This window comes from Sphaerodactylus townsendi, linkage group LG07 (genome assembly GCF_021028975.2).
Source record: "Sphaerodactylus townsendi isolate TG3544 linkage group LG07, MPM_Stown_v2.3, whole genome shotgun sequence".
Taxonomy (NCBI): domain Eukaryota; kingdom Metazoa; phylum Chordata; class Lepidosauria; order Squamata; family Sphaerodactylidae; genus Sphaerodactylus; species Sphaerodactylus townsendi.
In genome coordinates, this window is record NC_059431.1 from 97,872,420 (window position 1) to 97,898,322 (window position 25,903).

General features: G+C 45.7%; 2 protein-coding genes across 3 annotated transcripts; both read right to left on the reverse strand.

Moving 5' to 3' along the window:
• Nucleotides 1-1,615: 1,615 nt before the first annotated feature.
• HOPX (HOP homeobox) lies at nt 1,616-24,389 on the reverse strand. Of its 2 annotated transcripts, XM_048504286.1 has the most exons (4): nt 23,829-24,389; nt 20,420-20,480; nt 6,285-6,463; nt 1,616-2,962 (listed from the first exon to the last, which is right to left on the reverse strand). In XM_048504286.1, the coding sequence occupies exons 3-4, from the start codon at nt 6,426-6,428 to the stop codon at nt 2,885-2,887; spliced, it is 222 nt and encodes a 73-aa protein (XP_048360243.1). In that variant the 5' UTR covers nt 6,429-6,463; nt 20,420-20,480; nt 23,829-24,389; the 3' UTR covers nt 1,616-2,884. The 2 variants fall into 2 exon arrangements, with proteins under 2 accessions (XP_048360243.1, XP_048360242.1); XM_048504285.1 differs by lacking the exon at nt 20,420-20,480 and having other exon boundaries at nt 23,829-24,386.
• Nucleotides 9,901-11,326, reverse strand: LOC125436912 (actin-like protein 7A). The gene has a single exon (XM_048504284.1). The coding sequence runs from the start codon at nt 11,220-11,222 to the stop codon at nt 9,999-10,001; it is 1,224 nt and encodes a 407-aa protein (XP_048360241.1). The 5' UTR covers nt 11,223-11,326; the 3' UTR covers nt 9,901-9,998.
• Nucleotides 24,390-25,903: the final 1,514 nt, after the last annotated feature.

Consider the following 25,903-nt stretch of genomic DNA (forward strand, 5'->3'; position numbering starts at 1 on the left):
TATTCTGAGTAAATATGCACAGGATCTAAATTGTTGGGGAATAGCCAGTAAGTCTCTGGTTGAAATTCTGACTCTGCAATGAACCCTGGGCCAGTCACTCCATATGAGTCTCTGAATAGCACCAGGACCCCAACTTATGCTTTCTACCCACCCACATCGCACAAACTGGTATGTTGTGTTTCCAGAGAGCAGGCTTTAAACGTTCAAGGTATAACAAAGTTTAAAATGAATTAAAAGAATACACACTGTTTGTTCAAGCATTCAGGCTGAGCAAGGATATAAAGAAAAAGTGCAAACATCTTTCCCTACTCTCGATACTTAGCCTAAACGGTGTTTAATAAAGACAGGCTAGCAGTTTACAGTTCGAAAGAAAAATGAAGGGGAAAACTCCCAACTCAAATTGAATTGGGTAACCAAAAAGATTGAGAAAAACAAAACAAAAAAGTTAAGACAGAATATGAAAAAAATATTTAATCAAATATGAAACACATTTGTTCAGATTTCTAACCAAACTTTGTGAAGTGGTTTTTAAACTTCATTGAATGCTTTGAGTTGTCAAAATTAGGAGTACAGATGTTCCAGTTTGAAGTGATGGGAACATGGGGGTTATTCTCCCATCCACCACAGATCGTGCAATATTGTGTGCTTGTTGCAGTACATCAGTCAGACCCAGTTCTGGCTCAACCAAAGGTTACATAGAAAGGGATATACGGTGCAACTGGGGTAGAGTTCTGTGGTTGGTGCACTGGTATCGGTGCCTCTTGTTTATTGTCAGCTCCCCTGTGAATGACAAATGGAAGAGGAATGGAGTGTTCCTGGTTTTCCTCATCCCAGCTTCTCTGATTTTCCCTATTATTAAAAACATTGCTTCAGGCAGATCAGTGGGTGAGGCCTGCCCTTCTTTTCTACACCTGGCCTTGCCCTTCCTCCTCATGGAACATGGCCTCAAGGCCCTGAGGGTGAGGTAAGCTAGGCTTCCCTCCCTTTCCAACCAAACAACTCTGCCATGCCTGACCCCAGCTTCTGGGTGGGGTTTTTTAGAAGAGAGGGGTAGTGCCAACAACCTATTCAGCAGGGTTGTATTTGCCCTGTATTGCTGGGGTATATGCAACTGGGCAAATAGACCCCCCAGCTATTTTAGGACGGAAAACAATGCAGGAATAAGTCTTAACCACTGTCTCCTAGAGATGCCAGCCTCCAGGTGGGACCTGGGGATCCCTCAAAATATGCCTCCTCTCCAGATTACAGAAATCAATTTCCCTGGAGAAAATGGATGCTGGTCTGTATGACAATATACCCCTCTGAGGTCCCTATCCTCCATCTCCAAATATCCAGGAGTTTCCCAGTCTGTATATGGCAACCTTACCCTCTCCTGCCCCCAACACCCACCAGTGGCCCAGGTGAACCTGGCAATCTTATCTTCTTGTGGTCCCAAGCAAATCAGGGTCTTGTGTGCCTGGGAATTGATTTCTTAAGAGAGGAACTTGGAAGTTCCAATAGCAGACCAATTCCCATTCATGAATGTACAGACAGGCCTTACATATAACAGAACGACACAGAAATTAATCGACAGATAGATAGATGTGATGACATTAATAAAAATGCACACATGCAGTTTAAGTAAAACATTCTTTATTATTAACATAGCTGAGAAAAAAATAATCCATTTTGTTTAGCAAACGTTTGGAAGAATCCAGGAAATGTGGCTATTGTGTATGCATTCACAAATCCTCATTCAGCTGACACAACATTTTAATATGCCAGCGTACTAAGGGCACAACCCAACCCTTCCAGTAGAGGCTAACACTGCCTGGGGCAGACTTTCCTGCTGCCCTCTTTGTACCAAGCCAACCGAAGTGGAAAAGGTATGGCAATGTTAAGTGACTCAGCCTGCCTGACTAGGAACAGGAAGCTGGGTGGAAGAAATATAGCAGCCACTCTGGATCCAGCCCTTCCTGATAGGACCTAAGTGGCCTCAATGTGCAGCTCTAGTCTGCTCTTTCCTTTTTACAAGAGCCTTGGGAAAGCACTGCTTTGTCCCTCCCCCCCTCCCAAACAAGGACCCTCCTGTTGCTGCAGATGTGTTCTGGTGAAATTCTTAGCATCGTCCAGCTGTGAGAAATGAGCTGATAGTGGCCGGAGTGCCTTGGCCCTATTGTGTATTAGTATTGGAGCTGCCAATCTCTGGGTGGGACCTGGAGAAATCCTGGGATTAAAAACTGATTTCCAGATTACAGTGATCAGTTCCCTGAAGAAAACCGCTTGTTTGGAGAATGGACGATGGCATTATAACCTGCTCAGGCCCCCTCCCCTCTTCAAATCCCACCTTCCTCGGACTCCACTGCACAATCACCAGGGATTTCCCAATTCCAGCCTGAAACCTCATTAGCTCAGTGTGGTTTTTGCACAACCACAGGCCTTAGGAACGGAACATGAACAATGCATAACTCGCTTCTGTATGCTAAGGCCTCTCAGTGGACAAATAACTGACAACTTTATGCCTAGGTTGTTAATTGTCAGTTTTCTGGAAGTTGCTCTGACATGCTCTAGCAGCAACCCTGGGTAATTTTATGACTGTGCATAGAGACATTTTCTTTCAATCTTGTATTCGTTTTTCCAGCAATTGAAGGAAATGTTGATCATAACCATAAAAGGAACACAGCAGCAAATGGGATTTGTAGCATCTCCTTTCTAAGTTTTACACAACCATGGCTAATGCATAATGTTTTATATAATTATTAGGTTATGTACATTTTAAATAAGGCAGCAGATTAAATAACAGAATACATTAGTTTTGATAGTCGCAATTCCCACAACAAAAGTCATCACTGAATTCAGACGGCCATCAGTTTTGGCAGGTTTGACTCCTGAAGGGTATTTCCAGTCAGTCTCTGACAGATCTGCTCTCAGAAGGGAGCCCTTCTGATCTCCTCCACTCTGCCAGGCGCTTCTTGAACCATTTCTGGGGAAAGGAAAGGAACAGGGCAGAATGAATACAAAGGAACAGAGCTGGTACATGAGCTCATCCAACTACACTCAAATCTCTATTCACACATGCTTAATCTACTTGGTATCAACGGAGAGCAAATATATACCTCTGATCTCATTACAATAGCCATTTCCTTAATTTATTTGCTTTATTATTTATGCTTATATCACTCTCTCCTTCTCCACTGTATTCACACAAAATAACCCAGTGAGAAGGTTTGGTTGAGTGAGTGTGACAGGCCCAAAGTCACCGGGCAAACTTCTATGGTAGAGAATATGGATTTATTTACATCTGTCTGTATTTATTTAATGCATTGATGGCCTGCTGTTCTCTCCAATAGCGACCCAAAGCAGCTTGCAGCCTTTTCCTCTCCTCCATTTTATCTTCACAACAACCCTGTGAGGTTCATTAGGCTGAGAGTGTGTGATGGGGCAAGCTTCCATGGAACAAGTGAGGATTTGAACATGGATTCCCCCTTCCAGATACTAGCCTGACACTCTTAACCATCACACCACATTTGAACTTGGAGGCAAACTGGATGTGACAGACAGTCACAAGGACTCTGTCACCATTCTGAAATGATTTTAAAATGCTGTAAGGGCCTAGTTCCTGACATGTGGTCTTCTCCCCACCCCCCTCAAATACCTTTTGAACTGCCAGAATATCCAGTGGGGTGCATGTGTGCAGCTATTTGGGCAGTTCAGAAGACCTTGGTTGGTGGGCGGGGGGGGGGGGGGGCAAGTCTCCTCAGCCTGCACCCTTGTGGTAACCATGAAGATGACATCATATCCAGTTTGAGCCTTAGGCCCATTCTGCACAAGCCTCTGAAAGTGTTTTGGAAATGTTTTTAAAACCCCATTTGTCTGCACCCACCCCTTCAAACACACTTCTTAACCACCATTTTGTGGTTGTTCCATTTTTAACTACTTCTTAGATTTGTAGCTATGAGGCTTCAAAGCCTCATACTGTGATTCTTTAGCTACATCAGTGGTTCTCAACCTTCCTATTGCGGCGACCCTTTAATACAGTTCCTCATGTTGTGGTGACCCCCAACCCTAACATTTATCCATTTTACAGATGGAGAACACTGATGCAGAGCGTCATAGGCGACCCCTGTGAAAGGGTCGTTCGATCCCCAAAGGGGTCGCGACACACTGGTTGAGAACCGCTGAGCTACATAAACAGGAACCCCCCCCCCTAAAAAAAAATCCTGACAGAAATACAGTATAAGATGGTCAGTGCAAGCTCAGAAAATGTCACTGATCAAGAAGTCCAGACACTGCAGAGAGGCATGGGAAACATTTTAAAGGGACTGCACAGCAAGTGAAAACATTTTCAAAATGTTTTCAACGATGTGTTGCTAGGGAACAGCATGCAAATAAAATGTTTTCAGGCAGGAAATAAAAAAAAATTGGGCTAAAAACCATGCAGAACTTTACAGAGGAAATGTTTTATTTCCTGTCTCAAAACATTTTATTTGGTTTATGCGGAAAGGGCCTTAGTCTGACACTTTAACCACTGTGCCACTCTGTCTCTCCTCCTCCCCCCTTTCAGGAATCCCTGAAGTGGGATGAGGGGAGTTGCTTGCGCTCTCTCTCCTTCATCTGCATGAGCACTGTCGAACATTAATAGTTGTGCATGTGTATGCACTAAAAATTGGACCCTGGTTCACCTTGCAAGACTAGCAAGCAAGCCCAGGCCTCTGCAGGTTGTTGGGTTTACAGCAGCCTCAGTGGTCTCCCCTCCTTTTAAGTCTGGGGAGATAAATCTCAGCTCTGTCAGGCTTCCTTCAGTCCATCTCAAATTTTCCTTCCCAAATCTCTAATGGCTGGTTTATGCAGCTCTATATAATCCCATTCCTCCTGGATGCTGAAAGCCGACACAGCTTGCTCTGGCTCCACATCCCTTGCCATGGAAAATGGGCTATTGTGGGCCACAACTGTTTGTTCAGTGTTTGAGAAGTTTGTGGCTGTAAGCTAAGCATTCACTTCTGCCCACGGTGAAGGAAAAGTAAAATAGGGCAGGTTAAGGAATGAGTCACTGGATAATAATGTTTTGAGTTCATCCATGACAGTAACTCTCTTGGACTTCATAAGACAAAGCTGCCTCTTGGAGAAGGGTGGAGAACAACACATGCCACCTTGGAGGAAAGGTGTGTGTGTGGGGGGGTGGGGGGGTGGGGGGGTGGGGAGAACGCAGCAAAGAATAATCAGCATGACACAGAACGTAGATCAGGCGTTAGGATTGCCTGTGTTAGGTTGGGAAATACCTGTAGATTTTGGGGGTGGAGGCTGGACAGGATGGGGTTTGGGGAGGCATTTCAGCAGGGTATATAATGCCAAAAAGTCCACCCTCCAAATCAGCCATTTACTCCAGGGGAACTGATCTGCATAGCCTAGAGATCAATTGTAAAAGCAGGATATCTCCAGGTGCCAACTGGAGGTTGGCAACTCAATCAAGTGCATTGTCAAAGATTTTCACAGTCAGAATCAATTGGCTGTTGTGGATTTTCCAGGTTGTGTGGCTGTGGTCTGGTAGTTCCGCCTGCATCTATGGTTGGCATCTTCAGAGACCTTTCACAGTAGGAACTGTCGTGGAGAGAAACTGTCGTGGATCTTACCATGACAGGCCTCTGAAGATGTCAGCCACTGATGCAGGCAAAACGTCAGGAGCAAAATCTACCAGGCCACAGCCCCACACAGCCCAGAAAACCCACAACAGCCAACTATATCAAGTGTTCAAATTCTACTTGACTTCATAAATTCTGCCAAATGGTAACAGCCACAGTTAATCGAGGGGCATATGTGTGGATATATTGTGGCATTTATTCTGGACTTCTCTTCAGATATTGTGCATCATATCTTTAAATGAAGGGAGGAAAAATCTGGGAAAACAACACTTTTGGGGGGAAAGAAGGTGAAAAAGAGAACATTCTCTGGGTTGTGTTCACACAACGTTGGCTGCTATGTTACAGTTGCCTTATGCTCATCATTTCCAACAGGATTTTACTCTGTGGGTAAGTCAGTTCAAAGATGAATGAGTGCTGTAACATGACAATAGCATGCTAGCCAACAAAGGCGGAACACAGTTTTGATCATCACAGTTGTTTCTCCTGTGCATGCTGAAGCTGAAACGCAAAGAACATTCTCTCTTGCTCTCTTTCCCCCCATCTTGTCAGAACTGATCTCTGTGGTCTAGAGATCAGCAGTAATTCAGGAGAACTTCAACCACTCTCTGGAAGTTGGCACCCCTAGGCCTTGGCTTCTCGGGGTGGACGAGAGGCTGTGTCACTCACCAGGGTCTCTTCCTCCGACAGCCCTGCCTCAGCAGCAATGAGACAAAGAGTGGTGGGGTCAGGGTGCTTGTTCACCCTGTTAAAATTGAACTCCAGGATTTCTCTCTGTTCCTCGGTGGGACTGGCAACTGTTTCAGAGGACATTTTACTGCTTGTGTTGGTTTGATGGAACGAGTGATCTATAGGAAAAGACAGGGATACCAGAATTAGATCCAGCAAGACAGAGGTCTTCTTGGACTTAAATAAATGGCTCAGATCCACTTGCGTGTTTCCTTCAATGGAAGTAATTTTCCCCATTGAGCATGACCTTCTCATTTCCACTCTAGACTGTATCAGGAACAGAGAGAGAGAGAGAAAGTCACACTCTGTTGGCAAAAATCCTCCCGTCAGTGGAAATGTGCCAATAGAGCCACACCAATTTTTGCATGTGTTGAATACGTGGCATAATTTTCTGTTTCACCATTCATCTTTTCAATATCAAGTTTATGTAGAATGTGAAATTTCCTTCCCTTTTCCACCCCCAAACTAAATACTTAGAATTCTTCAGTCTTATGGACATCCCTTAATTGTTTTGATTTGGCAGTTGTCAGATTTGAAATTGCACAAAATATTACTGACAAATTACTAAGAACCATAGTCTGTTGGCTTCCAAATACTGTAAAATAGTAAAAACCATTGCATGCCATTAAGTACCATCAGAAATACCATTGCATGCCACTGCTCTCAAATGCAAGATCCCGTTACATGTCAACCATAACATGCTGCTGTACATCAAATACCAAACTAAGTACTAAAATTAAATGACTGAATACAATATCTAACTGCACTTTTATCAATATTACTGTTCCAAAAATACCACTCCACCAAAAGAAAGACCAAGAAATTCCCTGGATTACTTGGTGGCAAAGAAGGGGACATTGTGCTATAGCTGATATTCACCCCCCTGCTCCAATTCATGCTGCTGCTGCGAAAGAGCAGAGAGGCTTGTTATTTCCAAGCACTCTCTGTTCTTATTATGTCAGTACCTAAATATATCAACATGAGAAAGTGGAGATTGGTGTGTGATTCTGTGTGAATGAGCTTCTTTTCTGTGAGCTGGCAATATGGAAGAGGAGAGCAAGCAGGAAAGCATGTAGTGCAAGAGAGTAGGAAGGGTGAAACTAGGCAAGCTGACTGTGCCCACTCTGGCAGTGAAGCAAATTTAAAATCATACTAGAAGTGGTCTCACTTGCCATGGAGAGAATGGAAAGTGGAAGTGAGGTTTGAAGAAATATATCTGTACAAGAAATAGGGTGGTGACAGACATTCCCTCCTACCATGCAGCAGGCACCTTGTGCATAATCAGCTGAAAAGTAGAGAATCAAACACAGTTTTTCAGATTAGAGTCCACCACTCTTAACCCCTACACCATGCTGGCTCTCCATAAAATTCATGCCTGTCTCCGTAGGACAGTAGCATCTGGAGAGACAGCCATGGGTTCAGTTTCAGCCACCACACCCAGCAATAGAGAACACACTTTGTCCCCTGCAATGTCTGAACTGAGGCACTGTCATTTGAACCCAGAGCTGGGAGGGGGGCAGGGGGGGCTGAGTATTTCAAAGAAAAAAAGTCTGTTCAGTGGGAAGCAGTTGCACAACCTGTCTAAAGTTATTCACAGGATGGAGAGTTTCAAGGTTTCTTTCTTTCTTTTCACTGTAAGGAGGGGACACGATTAGTGCAGGGCACTGAAATTATGTCCCCTGACTTAGCAGCTTCAGAGATTTAATCCACCTACTTCCAAGCATAACAGCTAGAAATATTTTTTTTAAATTAAAAGAATGCTGAAATTCCTCATACGTTTAACAGTGTGGCCAACACTGCACGGTGTAGCTTTTTTCTGGGCTCCCACAGAATCTTGGCACAAACAGGGACCCTTCCTGAGCTCTGCTTGACTAAGCATGCTTTGTGAGTGTCAGTAAATTCCCCTATGTGCCAGGGTGCACAACAGTGGTGTGAAAGAATCTGGTGCCATAAATGAATTAAGTAATCAAAGGCTTCTGTCGAGCTCCAAGCTCTCAGCCACGGAAAGGTCTCTGCATTATAACTCACTGCGGGGTGTGTGTAAGACTGCCATATCGCATTATCAGGAGGGAATGGTTCATTCAGTCACTGAGGATACAGCTGAATTTCCTGCTCTCGAAAGAAGCTGCCTGTTTCATCTCTTTCTAAATTATTTATTTATATTTATGTGCCGCCCTTCCCTTTGCGGGCTCAGGGCGGCTTCCAACATTTCAAAACACAAACAGCATAAAACCATAAATGCAACAATCAAAAACACAGGTTGTTTCTACTAAAATAACCCAGTCAATATCAACAATAAAGGGAAAGAGAAGAGGGAAAGAAGAGTTCATAGGGTGCAACCGTAGCTGCCTCAGCTATAAGCCTGGTGGAACAGCTCTGTTTTACAGGCCCTGCAGAATTTCAACAGGTCCCGCAGGGTCTTGCTAGACAGAGCATTCCACTAGGTGGGGCCAGGATGGAGAATGCCCTGGCCTGGGTTGAGGCCAGCTGGACATCTTTTGCGCCAGGGACCACCAGCAGATTACTTGCTGATCGCAACATCCATCAGGGGACATACTGGGAGAGGCCAGTCTACACACTACGATTATTATTGTTACTTTCACTGTAGCAACATGAATACCTTTCAGTGGGCACTTCTGCACATGCAGAATAATCCAGTTTCAATGCACTTTCACAATGGTTTGCGAGTGGATTTTGCTGTTTTGCACAGGGAAATACAGCTGCAAAGTTTATTGAAAGTGGATTGAAAGTGCATTATTCTGCATGTGCGGAAGTGCCCAGCGTCATCTTTTCTGTCAAGGTTAAATTCCAGTGTTAGAGTAGCTCAGGAAGAACCTGGATGCTGCCTTACTGTTACTGTCCTGTCTTCCTCCTCCCAGGAAGAATCTTTGGATCAAATGCACATGCAGAAATATTGGGGTAGGGGTGACGTGGCCAGCATCACCATTCCCAAAGGTGGGGCAGCTGCAGCAGGAGAAGAGGAGGAGTTTGGATTTATACCCCACGTTTCTTGACAGTAAGGAGTCTCAAAGCAGCTTACAAACTCCTTTCCTTTTCTCTCCCCATAACAGACACCTTGTGAGTTAAGTGAGGCTGAGAGAGTTCAGAGACAACTGTGACTAGCCCAAGATAGGGGTCGTTGTGGGTGGGTGGAAGGCATGAGTTGGGGTCCTGGTGCTATTCAGAGACTCATAGGGAGTGACTGGCCCAGGGTTCATTGCAGAGTCAGAATTTCAACCAGAGACTTACTGGCTATTGCCCAACAATTTAGATCCTGTGCATGTTTACTCAGAATACAGCCCCAACTGAATTAAATGAGAACAGTCCCAATCCCAGTCCTCAGAAAGTGCACATAGGAAGAGCTTATGAAGGAAAAGTGCACATAGGAAGTTGGAAGTGCACATAGGAAGCACTTATGAAGGAAAATTGCATGTGTATAAATCTCTCGCCCCTTTTGTATGCCATGTGTGTCAAGAAATAGAAAACCACATTTTTGGAACTGAAGCATGATAATTAAGCCTTTAATGGAAAAAACAATTGAAAGCAAACCGCCAGTTCTTACACAGCAATCAATATTCTGGTTGATTTCTTCAACAACAAGCACCTGCTTAAGAAAGAGAGAGAGAGAGAGAGAGTCATCTGCTTGTTGTGTGCTCAGAAACATTTCCTGTAGATGTAAAAAGGACCCCGTTCCTCATATTCCTTGCGATGAACCCAGAGCTGCTGGAAGGCCTTGAGGGACGCTAAGATGGAGCCTCCCGTCCACACGGAGGTATTTCTTTCAGGGGAGGCTACCAGAATGGGTTTATCATTCGGACACATCCTAGTCAGCTCTTTCTGAAAGCGGTCAGCAAAGCCTTTCATTGTGGTGCAGCCCCCGCACAGCAAGATGTTGCCCATTAGGTTCTTCTTGAGGGCGGCATCACACTTGTTGAGGCTCGTCATGGTCAAGAGAGGAAGCCCCAACTGCTGCGAGTTGATCAAGGACGGCTTGAAGAGCATTTCAGAACACATGAATCTCTCCCGACCGATATGGATCACTTGCCCGTCGGGAAGCCCGTACTCGATCTCATGTTTCCCCACAGGTGCTGTGGAATCCTGCTGGAAATCCAGTGAGGTGAAGCAGTGGTTCTCTTTGATGTCTTCCAGGGTCTCCCAGTCTTTCTCTGAGAACAGTTTCACAGACTCGTTTAATAATTTCATGAGATATTGAGTGACGTCTGACCCAGCATAATCTACTCGCTCGGTGATGCTGGGCAAAGTGTAGCCTTCGTAGATCGGAACGACATAAGAAACCCCGTGGCCGCTTTCCACAACGAGACCGGATGTCTTCCCGTAGGAATACATGGACAGGCGAGACTGATAGGCAATGTGCATGGCAGGGGTGCAGAAGGTCTCAAAGAGCATCTCCGCATATTTCTCTCTGTTGGTGGTGGGGCTGAGGGGAGGGTCGGATACCAGGACAGCATGCTCCTCTGGTCGGATCTTCATCTCCTTGTGGAAAATGTACTCCCATATGTCCTGAACGGTATCCCAGTCCACTATTATGCCATGTCTCAAAGGGTTGATGAGCTTCAGGGGTATTCCGGCATCCCGAAGTTCTTTACCGACAAAAGTTTCCTTCCTGTTGTCTCCTGTTTTCGCAGTCTCCTGGAAATGCTTGCCCACGGTCGATGAGATCACGTGGGCTGGCTTCTGCTCTCCAGCAAAGCCACACTTGCAGGACCCAGTCCCGATATCTATGATAACAGCTCTGGTCTCTTTCACTATCATTTTCCGCGGTGTCGCTGCCTCTCTTTGGGGCTTGGCGCTGGGCCTACCTATTGGCCCTTTCCGTACTGACACGGAACTGGAACTGGCGTTGCTTCTGCTCGACATTGTCTTTCATAGTTCTCATTGGTTCTCATTCTCTGGTTGCCATGTCACATGGAGAGAAGGTACACACAGTTTTAAAACCTGGATGATGTAAGCCTTGTGTATTATGACATCACTAACATGCTTGCTTGTAAAGTGGAGGAGGAAAAACCCATAAACCACATCCCTGTGGAAAGAGTAGATGAGATTAGCCACAGGAAGATGGTTGTTACCTGTATTCAAGTCATTTGGTCTTGCAAAACAAATGCTGGGCACTTCTTGATGGATCCTAAGTAGTCTTAAAAAGACAAAGTGATTCAGTACCTGCTAGGATATTGATTACTTTTCTGGCAAAGCTCTGTGGAAATCTGTGCTCTCAGCCTGTCCACTTGCTCTCTTTCAGGAATGAGGAAATGTTCACCCATCACTTAATTTGCAGGCGAGAAAAGATCCAAAGGCCATATTTGACCCTTTGGTGGATAGCACGGTCAAGTCCCAACCAGCTTATGAGAACCCCATGAAGATTTCAAGATGTGACAAACAGGTGATTGGCCATTGCCTGCCTCTGCATAGCAATGCTGGACTTCGGTGATATCCATCCCTGTAATAACCAGGGTCAACTGCTGACCTGCCACAATCTGATGAGATTGGACCAGCCAGCGCCAACCAATGTTTGGCTCTTTAGGAGCCTCACTATGTTCCACACATCGATGTATCCTCAGCACAATTTGCGGAATTTGTCAGGAAGGCTTTGGAAGGGCCAGACTTGCCAGAGAATGCCACAGAATCTGGTAACTCGCCAGAATTGTAAGAAACCAAATCTGAGTTTACACAGCTGATACTACAAAAAAGGCAAAGTAGAAGACAGGAATGCGTTAACACTGATATGGCTGGTATACAACCAGCAGTAGTGCACATGTGCAGAATATAGCTACTCATATTGGCTTACTCTGCACACCTGCAGCATTGTTGGCTTTGCATGGGTCATACCAGCATCAACTCTTTGCACTCCTCTGATTTGCTTTGTGCTGTCTCCTCATCCAGTAATTCCCAAATTGTGGCTAGTGTGCCACAATAAATAAAACAAAAACACCTGAAAGCTCAGAAATTGCGGGGGGGGGGGGGGCTACCTGATGAACGAGTCCCTGTTGTGGTCTTCTCGGTTTTTAAATGTTTGTAAACGCCTTAGACAGTGGATTGTTTGGTGTTTTTAGGATGGTAACTGGAGGGTGATTCAATAGGTTTGGCAAACAGTAGCTTCCTGGAATAAGATCACGTATTTACTTATTGGGCAGACTGATTTCCAGCTGACAGTGGGGTGACTGTTGCTGGAGGCTTGGTGAAATTTCTCAAGGCCTTCTTCCTCATGTGTCTAGATGATAAAAATGTCATCAGTAAATCTCAGGAAGAAGAGAGATGTTAACAAATAGGAGTTGAGGAGACACCAGAGGCGTAGCTTGGGTAAAATGAAGCTTGGTGCAAAAACTGAGTTAACATTTTCTCAAAAACACCACCTTGTAGTTAACATTTTCTCCAAAACACCACCTATGTTCACTTAGAACGAGAGCTTACACACACACACACCCCTCCATAATACAATGTAGGATAACAAGGAAAGAGTTTTGTCCCTGTGGAGAAGCTCTAGGAGGCTGCTGAAGAAACAAATAAAAGAGAGTTGGCTGTGGAGGAATGAAGATATCTGAAGAGAGAGAAGGATGTCTTAGGAAAAGGGTTTTTTTTGTGTGTGTAGAGAGAACAGTGTAATCTCATGAGTTTACAAGAGAACTGGAATCCCCTGAGGCCCACATCAGCAACAGTTCCACAGGAAGCAAGCCAATCTGCAAGACTGGGAGGAGCTTTGGAAGACCTTGTCAGGGAGCAACCTCCCACACCCCTGCAGAGGGCTGGAATGTGCCGGGATTAGTGAAGAAATAAAATTGGCTGCATTTTTAAAAAGTTGTTATACAAATGCATAGGTGGAGGCAATGGGATTATTTCTTTTTTTTTCTCACTACAAAGCAGGGTGATTTTGAATAGCCAATATGGACGCAGTGGGACAGCCGAGGTTCGTGAAGTTGAAGCAGCCAGAAATAATTGAGGAATGCAGCAAAAGGAGGATAGAATGTGAGAATCTGTCTGCAGATGGGTTAATGGTCCTCCTGGTGAATTCCTGTATCCAAGCATGAGCAAGACATCTGTATGAAGTCAGCCAGCATTTGGGGGCAGCAGTAGCCCCTGGATTATTAGGCAGAGATTTGGTTCAGGGAGCCGGAGTTGGAAAGACTGGGGTCCCAAGCAGGGAAAGCAGACAACAAGGGAAGGAGAAATGAGGTGCCACACAAGCCAGGGCCAGAGAGGAGGAGGCAGACATTGGCTGTTTTTGCACAGTCAAAATATCCCAGGGTGAGCAAGAAAAATATCCCAGTTCAGCATTGAATTCTGCATGGCTCCCAGTGCAAATGCATTTCTGCCCAGCACTTCCAGGCAGTATTTCCCTTACCCTGGGATATTCAAAAATTGCCTGTTTGGAGGTTCTTTTAAAAAATCCTGGGGTGACCCCGCTGCCGTGCAAACACCACAGGAGCAGACCCGGTATATTTTCTCCTCTGGGGGGGGGGGAGGAGAGAGCTGTTTCCTCTGTCTTTAGAACCAGTGAGAGGTGGATTGGGTAGGAAGGGGATACAAGACAACCTACAAACCAAACAAGCTGAAGCTGCAGGCTGAAAAAGGAAAGGGAAGAGTTTTGAATTTTATACCCCACTTTTCTCAACTGTAAGGAGTCTCAAAGCTGCTTACAAATGCCTTACAAAGGCCAAAGGCATGCTAAGTTCATGGACAGTGGACTCCACCCAGACACAGGATTTGAATTCACCAATACTGCTGCTGCTGCAGGAAATGCAAATGCGACTATAAATATAAATGGACTGATAACCCCACCTGCAATACAATGCACTCAATCACACCTTTGCATAGCAAGTTCCACCCAAACACTTACTGATTGGTTCCCCACCCTGGGACATGGACAATATATACTCCACTAAACATTCCCTTCACACTAGACGCAGTGTGTAACAGACTTCCCTCTGTGATACACCTCTGAAGACACCAGCCACAGATGCAGGCAAAATGTCTACCAGACCTCAGCCACACAGCCCGGAAAACCCACCACAACCAGTCCTTTCCCTTCCTCTCCCCACCACAGAACCTTGTGAGGTAAGTAGGCTGAGAGATTTCAGAGAGAACTGTGACTAGTCCAAGGCAGGGGGCAATGTGGATGGATAGAAAGCATGAGTTGGGGTCTTGGTGCTATTCTGGGGGGAAGAGGTAGCCCTGAGTCCTCTTTGCTCAAGGACCTCCCAAACCTGGAACTGGCCCTGGGGTGGGGGAGCATTCCTCTACAGATGGGTAAATCTTTTTGTATATGTGAAAATAAACCTTTGTGTGTGTGTGACAGAATGAAGAACACCTCTCATTTTAATTTGGGGGGCAAAAGGGGAGGGGAAAGTTTCCTTCAGCTGTTAGAATGTGCCAAAACAAGGCTAGCAGGTTTCCTAATGTGGAGCAGCCACTGATGCTGTACAGGAATCTTTGAAAAACACCTAAAGCTCTTGGTAATTTCATATGCAAAAACACACAGAGACTTTTCAATCATACACAAAAGCACATAGACTTCCCTGTCAGATGACAGCTTCCTATAGATGCCTACATATCTGTTCAACTGGATGGGGCTGCCCATCTGACGGGGGAAAGGGCAGGCTGGTGTGGATGGGATCTTGTGTGCGAGAGAGGATCCAATCTAGTGTATAGTCAATAAAAGTCTGCCTGAAAGCATTGTAGAAAAGTGTAACTACTCTCTGAAGTCATAACCCGCTTAAGTTTTTGTGCCTCTGCCAGGTTTCCACATGGAGACCTGTGCTGCTGGTTTGTTCCTTTACAACCAGTATGTAACTAAATAAATCTTCTTAGTTGTTTATATATTAATCCAGTCTCAATGATCTCAGTAATCACCTTGTGCACCACAAAATTTACCTCACAACAGCAAATCCCAAAGCCCATACATTCGCTACCTGCAGATCACCAGGAAACTGAGGAGAAAGTTGATAGTTTAAAGCAAACCTAAATTCCAAAAATCTTCAAAGTCTGCATGTGTCCCCTCAGGAGCAGCAGTGGCGTAGGAGGTTAAGAGCTCATGCATCTAATCTGGAGGAACCGGGCTTGATTCCCAGCTCTGCCACCTGAGTTGTGAAGGCTTATCTGGGGAGTTCAGATTAGCCTGTACACTCCCACACACGCCAGCTGGGTGACCTTGGGCTAGTCACAGCTTCTCGGAGCTCTCTCAGCCCCACCTACCTCACAGGGTGTTGTGAGGGGGGAAGGGCAAGGAGATTGTAAGCCCCTTTGAGTCGTCTCCTTCTCCTTCTTCTCCTTCTCCTTCTCCTTCTTCTTCTTCTTCTTCTGTTGTAGAGGAAAAAAGGCTTCTCACACAACCCTAAATGGCAGCTGAGATCTCACAAGGTATTTCCAAACCAGTATTTTCAAACCTTTTCAATTTTATTTAATCCTTTTTTTAAAGTTTCCTCCTTTTTTTGTGCAAACCTAGAGATTACTCCAAATCTGCAAAAGCAGGCAAAGTCATAAGAAACCTACCCTGCAGATTTTTTAAATCGTACAGGGCGAGGAGCAGTAATGAGTAATATCTATTAGATGAATGATTATCAAAATATAGCAGCAGCTGCAATTTCTTTGACTTTCACTCCTTTTCTCTTCCGCTGTTCTGTGTCAGAGTTTTCGTTAACTGTTTAGCATGCTTAGCCAGCAGCCCCTGAAGGGTTTATTTAAAAGAAAAATAAAAGGGCAGATAAGCACTACACTGATACTGCAACCTCAACATTTCAGAAAATGGCATTTGATGTGCAAAGAAGCAAAGAAACTTTCTCAAGGAGAACACAGGAGAAGTGAACCACATGAAGAAATAACTTACACCATCCTGTCCCCGGATCCTTCTAAACCAACGGATAAGATGTTCTGAGGCAATCTTTGTTACAGAAGAAGCAATAATAAAACCACAGATACTTTATGTTCCCTTTAAAAGTGACTTTCCAAAATGTGTCCCCAACAAAACACACAGCAGCAAGGTTATGGTAGAAGCTTAAAAACTGGTGCTGCTTTCGGGGGGGGGGGGCAAGAAGAGGATGATTGTATGAAAGTTAGTACAGCGTATATGGGACTAGGCCAATTTTGAACGCCTATTCTGCCATAGAAGTTTGTTGGCCAACCTTGGGCTGCCCACATATTCTAAGCCTAACCTACCTCATAGGGTTGTTGTGAGGATAAAATGGATGTGAGGAGAACACTGTAAGCCACTTTGTGTCCTCACTGGGGAGCAAAAGTGGGATATAAATAAAAAATAACTAAAGTGGCCTCTGAGCTTCACAGAGGGCAGAATAAGGAACCCAGTTCCATTTGGCTACATGCAGGTTGGGTGCCAACTGGACATGGTGTGGCAGGTTGGGTGCCAACTCCAGGGGAGGCCTGGCATTCTCCCAGAAATGCAACTGATCTCCAGGCTACAAAGTTTAGTTGACCTGGAGAAAATGGCTGCATTGGAGGGTGAACTCTATAGCATTATACCTTACAAGGTCCCTTCCCCAACCCCTTCCCTTCCCAGGTGCCACGCTCCAGAATCTTCTTAACCCAGGATCAGCAACCCTAACAGGATTCTGTTTGGGTCCTGCCCAAAATTCCCTGTAACATGGAGTGGGGACAGCATGAACAGGTAAATGGGTGAAATGGCCCTCACCCTCCTATTTTCCCACTGAACCCACTTTTCATTTCTCCCAACAAGCGTTACTTCCGGTCTTGGACTTCCCCCCACAACAGAAAAGCATTGTTGTTTGGAGGGAGACCCTGGAATGGGGATGGGGGTTCAGTTTCCCCCTCCCCACTATCCACACTGTATCGCTCTCCAACCCATACATCTTAGAGGCATGTTGCAGCAGACCCGGTTGAGCACACAGGTCTGCGTGAATCACCTTGACTGGCCTCATAGCGTCCATAAATTGCAGCACCACACACCATTAGGCGTTCTATCAATAGAACCTGCAAGAATCAATATCGAAGACACTGTAGCAAAGAACACCTCCGGAAATCTATATAGGGTTTACACTGGTGACCTCGAAGACAAAGATGCTGAGTCTTCCAAGATAGTTTCAGGCAGGTAGCTGTGTTGGTCTGATAAGAAGACCAAGATTTCAGTCCAGAAGCATCTTCAAGATCAACAAGATTTCCAGACCATGGGTTTTCAAGACTCAAAGCTCTCTCTGCCTTCCAAGAACTCACAGCTCCTATGCAGCTGGATCAGCTATTCCAGTTTCCCACTGAATGCACCCATTTGAGCTGCTTTCAGTGCTAGACCTCTTAGGGCATTGCCCCACAGAGCTTCAGGAGCGGACCAACTGTTTCTGCCTGTGTCACGGTCCTGCCACTCAAGTGACAGCTTTTGAAAGGGTTCAGCAAATAAGGGCGGGAGGCCTTGTCTTTCTTTGGACCTCTATAGCGCCTACCTCCTCCTTCTCTGACATGCAAGCTAAGTGAACTATAAGACCCGTTCCAAAAAGACAGCTGTGTTACTGTGCCAGAATCGCCCCTCCAAATATTGCTAAATATCAATCTATTAATTAATCAATTCCACCTACCTGGTGGAATAGGCTCCCTAGGGAGATCAGGGCCCTGTGGGATTTGCAAAGTTTCCACAGGACCTGCAAAATAGAACTATTCCACCAGGCGTTTCCATCGGGTCAGTCTGGTTGATTGCACCCATGTTACCATCTTGGCCTCCCGTGGGTATGGTGTGTGTGTGTGTGGGGGGGTGTCTGTCATCATCTGCTATTGTTATTGTTTCTTATTTATTGTATTTTATGGTTGATTTTTGTTGTTTTGTTTTATCTTCTTCTTGTTCACCACTTTGAGCCCTACGGGGGAGGGCAGGTTATAAATTTAAATAAATAAATAATAAGGCTCATATTGCACCGAAAACAGTGTATGGACGAGGAATCAAGAAAGTCTCTTTGTCAAGTTAACAATAATTAGTAAAATCTCCACCGAATGGTAGGACCGGAGGCAAATGTGGCAGTACAATGGACTGTAGCTCACTTCCATATATCCACACTTGTTTTTGACTCTTTGCTCCCAGGTCTGTTGAGTGTGTTTTTGCTCTTAGGTTGCTAAACCTGCAAATAGTTCTGAGATGAGGATAGCGATTGGTGCTTGCTATCGCATAAGCTTAACGGTCGTTTCCTTGGGAGAGGAAGCTTGTGAGTGAAAATGTGGGAGAGGTACCAGCGTCACAGCTGGCAAGGAAGAGAAACTGGACAGGCCACCTTGGAGGATCTGATGATGTAAGATGCTTAGTAGTGAGATAATACTCTAGAAGGTCACATACATCATCTCAGGGCCAAACTACGAGAGCACATGTAGTCCATAAAATGTATGTGTGTGGGGTGGGAGTATTTGCAGGGAAGAATTGGTAAGCAGGAGGGGAATGATTAACACTTTCGTTCCTTTTTATTAACATTTACTCATTATTTTATTTAACAATTAATTAATTATTTTATTTAACATTTAATTAATTTATTAACACGTTAATTAATTAACAATTCTACCTGCAAAACCCCCTCTCCTTTAGACATTTATAACATTTTTGCCTTTCCCAACTAGCACCCCAAAACAGAATAAAGCCCATTGGGGGAGGAAGAAGAGAAAAGGAAGAGTTTGGAATTTATACCCCACTTTTCTTAAGCATAAGGAGTCTCAAACAGCTTACAAACTCCTCTTCCTCTCCCCACAAAAGACACGCTGTGAGATAGGTGGGGCTGAGAGAGTTTGGAGAGAGGACTGTGACTAGCAGGTGGAAGAATGGGACAAATTAATCTGGTTCACCACATTAGAGCCTGCCGCTCATGAGGAGGAATGATCAAACCTGGTTTTTCAGATAAGAGCCCACTGCTCTTAACCATTACACCATGTTGGCATTTTCAGGGGAGAATCAGGACTCAGGAAGTGTAGGAAGGATTGTCAACTCTGGGTTTGGAAATTCCTGGACATTTGTGGGTGGAGTCTACGGAGGGTGTGGTTTGGGGAGGGAGGAAGTTGAGCAGGGTATCTTTCCATAGAGTCCACCATCCAAAACAGCCAATTGCTCCAGGAGAATTGATCTCTGAAGGTCAGTTGTCATTCCAGCAGGCTACCAGGTCACACTTTATAGGGGGCGATAAGCTCCCTTTTACTCACTCTCCCCCTGTAAGTGCCCCCTGCATCCCCTGCAATTGTCAGACTGGAAGCTCAAGCCACAAAGATCTTGTTCTTTAAAGGTGCCTCGTAAGGTAGATCTGGATTATCCCTATAGTGCCTAAGGCACAATGCCAGTACAGCTCAGTAGTGGCTTTCTGTTACCAAGGCAGAGACCAATGGATTTCCAAAATCACCAGGGAAACCAAGGCACGCGAGTCACTGTGACATGGCTCTCTCTCTCTGCTCCACATTGTGCCCAAACCTCATCCTGAACCTCAAAGCCTCCCTTGTTGATGGCAGCCAGGTCCAGAGGTGTGGGCATCTGCACTTCTTTCTAAGGGGCAGCATGCACCCCCTTTCATTTCACAATGCTGGCCAGAGTGTTGGGGTGCACCCTCAACGTAAGCAGTCCCCTTACAGCCATTCCCTGTTAGAAAGGTGGAATGAGGAGGGGCCAGGGCTTTGCCCACCTTTGGAAATTTGTACAGAGATGAGATTTGAACCTGGAACATTCAAAACACCTGCTCGCACACAGCTCCAATACTCCGACAAGCCTTTGGCACAGCCCATGCTTCGAGGCATGAACCCTGGTGGATTTGTGTAACAAAACAAATGCAAACAAGCATAGCAGAGAAGATGGAAAAATATACTATCTAGAAATAGAACAGTGGCTGGCTGCTAACTCTCTGCCTGGATTTTCCTTCTTTTTGATTTTTCCAGTCTGACAGATGGACATTGCTTTCCCATCCCCCACCCCCACCTCTCATGGCATTCAAACCTGTGCTCCCTTGCTACCTGCAGACAAAACCTGAGGTTGCTGCAGAACACACTGGGCCTCATTCACCAAGAGCAGTTTACGGGATTGTTCTGTCCCGGTTTTGAAAGAAATCTAATCCCACCGAATCTTCCAGGGAAAGCAACTCACTACTCACTCTGCTCTGAGGCTGTCAACGCTGGGCTCTCTCTCAGCTGGTCTTTGGCAGCCCTTGTGTCCCGAGGAGAGAAAGTTGTTGTTCTTCTACCAAGCCCTCCCGCCCTGGACTTCAACCAGGCCAAGACCAGCCCAGCATATTAATTCCCCAAATGCTGCCTGCATAGAGAGCCGTGTGGCTTCACATCAAGGACCGCAAAGAGAGTGCCTTCCAGCAGCGCAGAACCAGAGATCTGTTCAGTAAGGTAAAAAGCTCAGTATCTGCACCACACAGACTAAATGCAGAACTACAAAAAATATGTTTTAAAAAGCTCCAACTTCGGAGTGGCAATTTCTAAACAGAAGCAGATAGGGGAGGGGATGATTTGGAGCACAGAAATAGTTACGAAGCACCTCCGCGTTGCCTTCTCCCAAAGTGGCTTTGCCTTAGAAAGAGCATCTTGGCATGTATAATCGTGTCCTTAGGTTATAAAACCACTTTAAATGAGCAATGATTTTGCAAGGCAGCCTAACAGAGAATTGCCAGCACTCTCCCTAAACTACAAGTCCCAGGCCTTTTGAGGCAAAACTGTGACAATGAAATAGGAAAACAAACTGTTATGGATTGATATAATTTATAGCACTGCTATGACTAGATCAGTTCATCTCAGACTATTCTGAAGTAGCAGCCTCTTCTAAACATGGGGCCCTCTCAAAAAAGTAATTCTGACCTTGCTGTTGTGGGTTTTCCAGGGTGTGTGGTTGTGGTCTGGTAGTTTTTGCTCCTAATGTTTTGCCCGTATATATGGCTGGCGTCTTCAGAGGCATGTCACAATCTCCCAAATTCATCTGACTATGATATACCTCTGAAGGTGCCATCTATGAATGTGGGCAAAATGCTAGGAGCAAAAACTAACAAACCACAGACCACACAGCTTGGAAAACCCACACTAGCCAGGTGATTATGGCCATGAAAGCCTTTGACAATTCTGTGCTTCTTTCCAAGGTACTTGAGATTTCCATCTCAAAATGGATGCCATCCATGAAGGTGAGGCAAGTGGTCACCAAAGGCAGAGCTTTCCTAGTGGGGGTGCCTTCCCTTTAGAAAAGGGGTGTCCAACTCTGGTGCCCCAGATGTTCATGGACTACGATTCCCATCATCCCCTGCCAGCATGGTCAATTGTCCATGAACATCTGGGGCACCAGAGTTGGATACCCCTGCTTTAGAACATCCTCCCCTTCAGGCTCATCTGCAGTCTACTTTACTGCCATGTAGGTGCTGGGCAAAAAACATTTCCGCTTTACCTGAGCTTTCTGCTGAAGTTTTATCCCATCTTAAAAGAAATTGGTTGTTTTTCTGTCCTGTTCTTTTTTGTCTACTGATTTTAACTTCTGGAAGGACTGGTTGCCATTTTTATGTTGCTGATGCCCTTGGGATGGCATTGCCGCTGACATTTATTATGGTTTCTTTAATGATGTTTGGTTTTAATTAGTTCGCTTCCACAAACAGATCTCCAGAAAAGGTGACCTGTCCATCTTTTAAAAACAAAAAGTAAATATATATTCAAGATTGGAATGTCAAACTTTGTGGCGAGCCTTGCCCCTTCCCCTGATATCTGAAACAGTATCCCGGGGCTTTTCTTCTGCAGAGCTTGGCAGTGCTAGGCGCAATCTCCTATTTCTTAGGCTACACCTTCACAGCTACCTGTGCAGGTCCACCCTGACCCCGGAGGATGACCCTTCTCCTGAGATTTCACTTGCTGCTCCCTTTGGTGTGGCTACTCCAACAGCATCATACAAACGCTGCCCTTCTGATGGCTCCTTTGAAGGGCAGATATTCAGCTGCCGGCTGCATTGTGGAAACAATAGGCCAGCTCTTATGTCACCAGGAAGAGAAACTTTTCCCATTGTGTTTGCCTTTTATTTTCCCCTCCATCATCCTTTTAACAAGCAGGCACTTGAATAATGTATGCTTCTGGTGTCGACCACACTGCTGTATGCAGCACTGTTGTTCAATCGTTGGAGGAGTTGCTATTCTTAGCTTCTGTTTGCTTTCAGCTCCTTCCACGGACTCCCCAGCAAAACTGTTGGCAAGCACTAGCTGTGCAGAAAGGGAACGTAAGGACCGTCAAGAAACACAGCCGCTCACTTCTCTTCCCTTAGCTTCACTCTGGATGGGGCACAACAGAATCTTCCACAAAAGGTTCTCTGGGTGTTGTCCATTTTATGTAGCGATTACAGTGGCCAGATTTGGCAAGGCATAAATGAGCTCAGTCTGTCCAAAAGTTGCCTTTTCATGCACGCTCTTTGAATGCATACAATAATGACCTCTTTGTGAGGCTTTTGCACAGTTCACAAGCTGAATGTTTGTAAACATTTACGTCCAATGGGGCAGACGTTCATAGGGCTTTGACAACAGGGAAATGTTACCAATAAGCTATTTATATCCCATCTTCCTTTCCAAAGGGAGCCCAAAGCAACGTATGACACTATCCACGCCTCCGTCATTTTATTCACACAACAACCACCCTGTTGGGTAGGTTATGCTGAGAGAGAATGACCCAAAATCTCCAAGACAGCTGCCATGAAACTGTAGAATTTGAACCTGGCTCTCCCAGATTCTAACCCCTATACCATGCTGGCTTTCACTCATTTTGCTGTTTGAATGTTAAATGTAAAATTTTGAATGAGACATCCACACTTGCATTTTGAAGCGCACCTCAAAACTGGAAAGGTTGGTGTTTTAGCAGCGCCAGCGTCAGGGACTGTTTCAGAAGCCATTAAATTTGAACTCTCATAAGCTGTCAGGAGTCACATTAAATACCATTTGCATGTCAGCTACCAATGTTGTAAAGAAACTTCCGTCATCAGGATAGCATGCTCAGACTGGTATCTTTTGCAAAAAAAAGGGCTACAGAAATTTCTCTCTTCTCTCTCTCTGTTGTCTCGTTCACTGAGAAAAAGTAGACTCCTTGGGGCAGGAGACTGCCTTTATTTACCCTCTGCTTTTTCTCCCCAACAGAAATCCCAAACTGCTTATACAACATCCCCGTTTCCATTTGATCCTTACAACAACCCTGTGAGGTAGAGTTGTTTTCCCCAACAAGTTGCCATGGCAGAGTTGGGATTCGAACTTGGGTCTCTCAGACGCTGGCCCAACTCTCTAACCACAACACCGCACTGTTTCCACCCCCTGTAAAACAACATCTACTTGTTTCATAATGCTATTGATAGCTAACAAAAAGCAGCGGAAATTAAGAGGGAGGGAAACTCCCTGTCACTATACATTTGAAAACACCTGAAGAGATGAGGCCAACTCTCCCTGCATTCTCTCTGCAAGTGCTCCTCTGCTCCGGCATCCCTGCAGGACCATGAAATTCCCTCTGGGCATCAAAAGCACATCAATGCAGTCCGTTCAAAATTGCACTTACCTGGGAAGCAAGCGAGGGCTCTTCCTGAAGTGGGCTCGGCTCTCAGGTGAAGGCTGCTGTACTTCTGAAGGCGGTTGCCTCAACCAGCACCCTTATATGTGTGTGTACCTGTGGGGTGTGTGTGCGTGCCTGTTTATATGAATGAGTGCGCACTAGGCAGGTGCTCCTGTGACCTGAAAAACCTGCAGCACAGGCAGGCTGAAACTACAGGGCAGCCGCTGGGCTGCTCTGCCGCTCTCCCGCTGACAATTCAGGTTTGGCAACCAGCCTACTGCGGAGCGAGCGAGCGAGCGAGCGAGGGAGGGCGGGAGGAAGCGCCTCCGAAGACGCCTGCGGAAGCCTTCTGGGTCGCCAGTCCCTCGGCTCTTCCCCGAAAAACGAGGCTGGGCTCCGGATGGGGGAGAAGAGTGGATTCTTGGCTTCCCTTCCTGAAGCCTGCAGCGTGACAGGGCGGGGAAGGGGAGGAGGGGATGCGGCCGCGCGTGCCAGAGACTCCGGCTGCCAGAGAACTTGGCTTCCCCGGTTGGGATGGTCCCTTTGCCAGTTGCCCCGTGTGGCAGCTGACACTTGTTATTAACCTGGAGGGGCGGCATGTATTTGTGCCACACGCCGGGGGGAGGTGGGCCTGATGATGCAACCACCTGACCTCTGCCAGAAAAGAAAAACTGCTCATGCAGTTGCTGTCCACACCCTGGAGAAAGCACACCAGGAAGGTGTGTGTGCAAACGGCGCTCACGTGTCGTGGAGCAAAAGGCAGGTGCTCGGGTGCTTAGGGCGTGCACCCACACTTGGGAGGGGATGCCTACGTAGGGTTGACAACCTCCAGGGGAGGCCTGGAGATTGGGTGGCCGCGTCTCCCCTGGGTACCAGCGGGGGATGGGTGGATAGGGTTGCCAGATCCTGGTTGGGAAACTCCTGGAAATGTAGGGATGGAGTCTGGGGAAAGGCAGGGGCCTCAGTGGAGTACAGGGCCATAGAGTTCATCCTCCCAAGCATCCCTTTTTCCTCAGGGGAACTTGTGGTCTAGAGATAAACTGTCATTCTGGGGGGGTCATCAGGTCCCAACTATAAGCTGGCACCTCCCAGAATTACACCTGATCTCCAGACTACAAGATCAGTTCTGGAGAAAATGGCTGCACCAAGTGAAACGAAAGAAAAGCCCAAAAAATGGTCCTTGAGGAAAAATGTTTTTTGTCTCATCCCTGCATGTTTCGCATGAGCTTCATCAGGCAGGTGTAACTGGAATGTTTTTTTAAAATTTCTTGTTACAGTTATTCCTTCCACATTGTGACTTTCCCCACAGCGGTTTTGATATATCGCAGGTCAGCATGAGAAATTAAATGGGAATCTTGGGGAATTTTGCGAATGCTACGAATGACACAGAAAAAGAAACTCAGAAATGCACAAATTATAGGTATAGTATTGCACAATATATCAACATATTTTATATTTTATTACAACAAATATACGCAATTTATTTTTAAAATACAAGAAAAGAAAAAATATGTTTATTCTCTGGTACGAAGGGAGAGCCAAAGCATTTTATGTGGATTTCTAGATTGTGGGAGGTGCCGCGCCCCTAACCCCAGTGATGTGGAAGGGATAACTGTACATTCCCTGATGGAAGCCATGCGACACTCACAGGGGTGTACAGCCAATAAATGTTTTCCCTCAAGCACCATTGCTTTTGGTTTTTCATTTGCTTTGGGAGAGTGGGGAATTCATCTGTGCCCTCCAGATTACTTCTGAGCCACCACACAGTAGTGGGTACTGTGTCAGGCTAGAACAGGGGTCTGCAACTTATGCCTCTCCAATTGGCCATGCTGGCAGGGGCTGATGGGAATTGTAGTCCATGAACATCTGGAGAGCCACAGGTTGCAGACCCCTGGGCTAGAATCTTGAAGACCCAAGTTCAAATCCTCGCTCAGCCAAGGAAGTTCACTGGGTGACCTTGGGCCTGTCACTTTCTCTCACCCGAACTTACATTATAGAGTTGTGAAGATAAAATGGAGGAGGGCAGAATAATGTGGACAGTCATTCTGGATTCCCACTGGGGACACAAACAGGGCATATGA